Genomic DNA, 6,875 nt, shown 5'->3' with positions numbered 1-6,875 from the left:
TTGCGAATACTATTCAACTAAAAAAGTATTCTCCAAGAACAACATACTTGTGATAACAATATTTTTCTATTTACTAGTCGTTAGCCCGTGGAATAATCCACGGGTTCGCCCGTCCTTTTTATACCGCATTGCGTGGGTCTCGCTACCTGCGCAGCTAAGCTACCATTTTGCGTGACAGACGGACGGACGGTAGATAACATAAATGTTAGATTATTCTCCTTTATATCATCCTCATTAGCGAAAATTAATTTCCGCAAAAAAATTGCTGCTGTCCAATGTGAGAAACTTCGTCCCCATTTTTTTTTAAATAGAATTACCATTATTTTAAAGAAACATAATAAATTATGCATTTTTGGAGAATTATGAAAAATAAATTATGCATTATTCGTGATGACGTCAATTAAGAGGACGCCATATTTACTATACATAATAAAACGAAGAACGATATTTTTAGACTTGGGCACTGTTCAATATGGAGAGCATTATTATCTTTTCTCTCAATTCAAAAATTATTTTTAACAAACTTCATAAAGGGAATATGGAGCCTAATAAATAGATTATAAAGTCAAAAAGGAAAAAAAAAAGAATGTGAATTAGAAGAAGAATAAAGAAAAAGAAAATAAAGATGATCGCGTAGAAGAAAAAGTTTGTTTTGATAATATTTGTTAAATAACAAAAAAATTTTTGCTACCAGTGTTTTTGTGTTGTGCGCAGTTATGTGCGCAGCTGAAATGTGAATTAGAGGGTGGATTTTAACAGCTTAAATATTTTGCCACACTAGACGAATATTTGATTAAAAAACACAACACGTTGTAGCTAAGATATGAATACAGTATAAAACACAACTGACCTTAATCGAATTCTTCTTTTTATCCTGAATGCCTTATAAAATATTCAGGTAAAGAGAATAGGATCGGTCAAATCATAAAGAATGCATTTGATAGAAAAGTGAACAAACATTTCTCGCGCAGTATTGAGAGGCACGAAAAAGAAAACTCAAAAAGGATACCAGTTATCAAGATGGCTCATCAACAACTAGCTTACGCCAAAAGATGTTTTATACAATTTTTTATTTTGTTTTTTCTGACTGTAATTTACGCATCATTGGGGGCGTGTTTATTTCTCTATATCGAACATTGTTACGATGTCGTTCCAGCGGATTTGAGTTTAAGCGAAAAGATTGCGGAGAAGCTTTGTATGTATTTGAAACTCTCTTCCAACACATCCCAAGAAAACTCGACCTTGCATCGAAACTTTACAGACGGGTGCAAAGCGTACGAGCTGAGCAAAGTGGATATCACGTGTATCTTAAACGGTGACAATTTTACCAAGTGGTTCAAGTACACCATGTCGGCCATCTATACTATAGGTTGGTAAGCTTTATTATGTTTAAAGGCAACCTGGTGGTTTTGAAGGGAAACGTTATTTATTAGTGCAGACAGTTACCACAGATAAGTTTATTAAAATCAGTAAATCGTATCACGTAGGAAACGAAATTGTCTTTCAAGGTGGCCCACACAAATACCGTCAAATTCTATATTCCCAATAATATCATATTATTTACATTTTGAAAGGGCAAAATCTTTGCACAGTAACAGTAAAATCATAAACGTAAAACCTCGAAAAAAGACAAGTTTGCAGTACCTTTTTTTTCATATCTCGTTCCTCTCCAAACGAAAGAGAGTGTTGGGCATATCTCCTACGCAGTGTATATACAAGCATACACTGACTTCAAATCAATCTTCTCTTTTCATGTTTTCTTTCGCTTACATTAGAAACGTCAGAGCAATCATTCAATTTCTTGCTTTTAAATTTAACAAAAATAATCTTATCAACCTTGCTTTTGTATCGATTAATTACCAAATCACTAGTCATTTCTTTTTTCAGAATTTTAGGTAAAAAATTTTCGCGGAAGAAATTTTGCGAGTTGAAACTCAAAGACCGCTAAAATATGTCTTTTAGTTTTATCTCGCGCAAATTTTTGCAATTTCCAGACCCTTGTTTCGCTAAAAGGAAACTATTTTATTGTGATTAGAAAAGTTCTTCGTAAAAATGTCAATTTGCGCGGAAGTATATTTCTCCAGTAAGCATTTTTATTTTATTTTATGGATTTCGTGAATCAGGAACTATCGGTTAATTTCTTCTCGAGAAAATTCTTTTTCATTGGTAACAAAAACTCGTCTATTTATTAATTACTAGTCGTTAACCCGTGGAAAAATCCACGGGTTCGCCCGTCCTTTTTATACCGCATTCCGTGCGTCTCGCTACTTGCGCAGCTAAGCTACCATTTTGCGTGACGGACAGACGTATACGGGTCTTTTAATATAGATTAAAATATAATTAAAAACTTTATGTTCTAAATTAAATTGAATTTAACACGCAGACATTCAGGAGTTGTATTTATGCACGATTTTGTTTTACAAGAAACTACCGCAATTCCTCTTTTTAGGCCCCACTCTTTATTCCCACCCCTTCTCCTAATGAACTCAACACCCTATCCCTCTTCAGAGCTCAAAAAGGTATGCACCTCTAACCCTTCGCAGACATTTCTATGTGCATCAAGTATTGTGCTTAAACCGGATTACTGAATCGGCTGCAGAGTGCATCTGATAATATAGAAGATGGAGGAACTGTACATAGAAGACGTAGAGTTTCTTCTGTTAGACGAAGATGATGATTATAAATGAAGTTAATAATATGTATTGACTCTAAAAATAGATGTTGCGTGTAAAGTTTTATTATTTATTTAGCCCCCTCTTTTTATTTAGCCTCCTTCTATTAAGTCCTCCCCTCTATTAAACCCCCTTCTATCACTAAAATTTAATAAGCTCCCGGGGGCTAAAAAAAGGAATTACGGTAAACTGGATTTGAAAAATTATCAAGCAACTTTAGTTCTGTACAAATATAAGGGAAACAAGGAGGTTTAAAGTTTACCAACACAAAAAATTATTTGTTGCGAAATAGGAAAGAAATTTTTCTTTTCCCCTCCTGCATAAATTATGAAAATTAGTTAAATAAAATTAAGCAACTATTTAGCAACTGCAGATGTAAATATATAAAAAAAGGAACTTTACATTTTGCCAAAATCCTAATAATAAAAGATTTACGTAATTCCTAAATTAATTTTTAAAGAAAATCAAGTTTTTGTTCAAAAAATTGTGAGAAATAATTTTTTAAACAACAAGGCAGGATGGGCGGTAATTACTTACAACCCACCTTCTCGATAAAATTTAAGTAAAACGCTGTATTGGTATTGGTGAACATTTTACTTAACGGACAGTTTTTTTAGTTTTGCGAAATGATTCCGAAAAGATTTCTGACTGCCCTCCTAAAGTTAAGAAAACCAAGTTCAAATTTTTGTTTGTGGCGCTAAAATAATATTTTTAATTTTCTTTTTTCTTTTCATAGGTTATGGCGTTATTGTTACACGGTCTGATCTTGGTAAAATAGTCACCATGCTGTACACTCCACCGGGCCTTGCGCTTGCTGTTGGGTCATACATTCCAGCCGGGAACGGACTAGTTGCTTTGACAACCGCATTTGTTCATATGTTCGAAAGAAAAATAATGAAGGCAAAAGAAATAAAATGCTGCGAACTGAAAGTTCTTTTTATTCAAACATTTCTCTCCATCGCAGTTGTTATTGGCATAGGCGCTTGGGTCACTATTGATGATTTAGAGAATTACAGGTTCCTGGATGGAGTGTATTACGCGTTTATCACAGTGACAACGATTGGATTCGGAGACTTTGAATGGAAGTTTGAATTGTATTATAAAAAGCTGCATTTATTTCTTTTTACTGCTACTTTTTACTCGATTGGACTTGGCTTGTTCGCTTCGCTAGCCACCAGTATTAGTGCTTGTGTCAGCAAATATTCATACGTCTTTAAAAGTTGTTGTCGGAAACTTAAAGAGCACGAAGAAGAAGAGCAAGTAGCATAAACAATGTAAATGCGACAACGTCTAAGTTACGTCACCAATTTAGGACGGAAAAAATTCTAAGCCAGTGCCGGAGAGTATAGAAAGACAATTTGTACAGCAGACAAACATTATTCTGCGAAACGACGGACTGTCGATAAAGTCGACAATATGCTCATGTACCAATCTTTCAAAATCAAAAGCAAGCTATTGTCACCAGAGTCGAAAACACACTGAGGAATTGTCGTATACTGTAGAAATCGAGGATTTATATAAACTGTATAATATGGTACAAAACTAAAGGAAGCTATTGACGTAAAAGTACAAAATAAACCGATATCGGTCGTAAAAATAAAAAAAAAACCGACATGCAGTCATAAAAATCAAAGACAGACCGATATACGGTCGTAAAAATCGAAGACAAACCGATATACGGTTGTAAATATGGAAGAAAAACCGATACACAGCACTAAAAATGAAAGACAAACCGATATAAAGTCGTAAAAAACGAAACCAAACGGAGATGCAGTCATAAAAATCAAAGACAAAGCGATTTACGGTCATTAAAATCGAAGACAAACCGATATACAGTCAAAAAATCGAAATCCAAACAAAAGAATGTGGTACAGCATTCAATAAAAGTCGCGTCTCAACACGATATTAGAAGCGCGCAACCTAGAAATACATATTTTATTAAAACCAATGAATTTTTTTTATGGTTCCTTGCCCCTGAACTGATGACATTTGATAAATCGGTGGGAAAATGCAATAGGGACTAGGTTGGTATCGGGTAGCCATTCAGTATAAAAAAGTTCATGTTTTTTATTTCATCACTGGGAGAGATTATAAATGATATAAATTGCACCCAACGGGCTATTTCAGCTTTTTACATAGACAGAATAATAAAGAATAAAAAGTTTGAAAAAAAGCCTTATTTTCCACACAAATACTAAACAAAATTGGAAAGATTCATTTATTAAATTTAAAATATTTGACATCTTCTTACTTTCTGAAAAATGTTACATTGCCTTTTCCTAATCCTTATGAAATAGGCGTCATGATAGCAAAAAACCCTTCACCTGCATCCTTCTCCCAACGTTCCCACCGTCAAGTGCTAAAAAATTCATAAGGTTTGCGCTTTAATTGTTGCTAGTTAGTTTGAGAATTTCATTGTAAACAAAGGGTTTTTTGATACCACGCAACAACCTGCATTTCGAGATGTAATACCAGGAAGAATATCGTTAAAAAAACGTTGTGGAAACTTGATCCACTTGCGATTTGGAATTACTTTGTTATTTTATCTCTGCAGTTAAGGTATCAGACACACAGATATTTTTCGTCAAAATTGCACAACTAATTGAAAACTGAACAAATAATAATGTTTTCTTGCCAGACAATACAAAGCTCTTGCACCATCAAAATATAACGTTACAGGAAGGAGGTGGCATATTTAATTTTTACGATCTGTTACGAAATAGTAGAATGGGTGAGTTTTAACAGGAAGACCGAGCTGTTATGTTAAAAAGGGAATTTCTCTTCCTAGTTAGATATTGACCCCAGAAGCCCTTCCATTTGCGTCATTTATATAATTATTTGAGGTGTGATAACAGATTATAATTTTCTACTGTGGTTGAATTGAAAAAAATTAATAGTCCAGGAGCTCATAACAGAAGTTTAGATCCAATTTTCTACAAAATGTTTGACCCTTCAAATAGGTTTGTAGCATAATGGACAACAAAATCACATGGTCAGCTGACCCAATTTCGGGGCGTTCAAGTCCCAGCCTCTAAAATTACCATTATTTAAAACTCCTACTAACCCCATAATTCTTAAAACCAAAAAGATTGTAACATGTGTCATTATATAAAAGAATAATAAGCTTACCAAAAATTAGGTCTAGGGTTTATAACCTAAGACTAGGCCACCCCCCCCCCCCCCTTAAAGTCCATGTTTAGGATCCTAATTTGACCTCGCAGGTTATAAACTTTAAATTTTACACAAATATTCTCTATCATTTTGACCATGATCTAATTTTGAACATGTAGCAGGTGTCATCTTTTGTACTATTAAATGTATGTTATTTCTCTAAAAGAAAACTAAGAACTCTGCTTTCAAGTGATCACTACTCTATGCACTCAATCAGTTTGAAAGTCTGGCTTCGTCAGGTCCAGTTATCTAATAACCTCCATGTCTCTCAGTGCATCGCAATCCCTGATACTCGGGTGTACCATGTTGTCGAGGAGAAAACCTTTGATGTTTCTCTCGCCAGCACAAATTTAGCTAGAAGATCATAAGAAAGATCTAGGAAGAACATTCCATCGCTTATGTTAACATTGACGTTTTCTTAGTTAAAAAATATCTTTAGGGGGTCTTTTTGCATTTTACCCTCAACATGTCCGACAGATAAAGGGACAGGCGGTAGATGATACTTTAGTACTTCTTTCATAGTAGTTTTTTTTGTAGCAAATAGAAAGCTCTCATCATCGTTTCAGCAACCATTATATTGTAATCAGAGTTAACATTATACTTCTTTTTGCCCAAGTTAAAAATGCGTTGTGTTGGTATAGGTTTTTCAATCTTGGTTGAACTTTCGTCAATAAATTTATCACATGCTTTGCTTCCAGTTAAGCAAACACTTCATTGCGTCTGCTTTTCCTGATACTATTTTAGAAAGATGTTGTTTTTAAATGGTATCAATAAACAGTTTCGTCATTTCCTTGATCGTGATTATAGCTTGATGTTGACCCTTAGAATTTTGTCGCATTCTGCTAGCTAAGCTCAAACCTTAATGGATTAAATTGTCGCAAACCCTAGTTTGTCAATTACCAAGGTTTGAAGAATCCCATTGATCAGAAAGAAAGAAAGGGTACTGGAAATAGAATACTTAAAAGAATTAGAAATTACTATACGCTCAACTAATTGCTGCAGGATCTACGGTGTCACCTAAATTTTTCAGAA

At 34.2% G+C, this 6,875-nt stretch overlaps 1 protein-coding gene across 1 annotated transcript; it reads left to right on the top strand.

Moving 5' to 3' along the window:
• Positions 1 to 462: 462 nt before the first annotated feature.
• Positions 463 to 4,616, top strand: LOC130643577 (two pore potassium channel protein sup-9-like). Its single transcript, XM_057449603.1, has 2 exons — positions 463 to 1,369; positions 3,409 to 4,616. The coding sequence occupies exons 1-2, from the start codon at positions 1,021 to 1,023 to the stop codon at positions 3,939 to 3,941; spliced, it is 882 nt and encodes a 293-aa protein (XP_057305586.1). The 5' UTR covers positions 463 to 1,020; the 3' UTR covers positions 3,942 to 4,616.
• Positions 4,617 to 6,875: the final 2,259 nt, after the last annotated feature.

Source organism: Hydractinia symbiolongicarpus, chromosome 1, assembly GCF_029227915.1.
Source record: "Hydractinia symbiolongicarpus strain clone_291-10 chromosome 1, HSymV2.1, whole genome shotgun sequence".
NCBI lineage: Eukaryota > Metazoa > Cnidaria > Hydrozoa > Anthoathecata > Hydractiniidae > Hydractinia > Hydractinia symbiolongicarpus.
The sequence above is the reverse complement of the archived record's forward strand: the minus strand, read 5'-3'. Positions and strand labels throughout refer to the sequence as shown.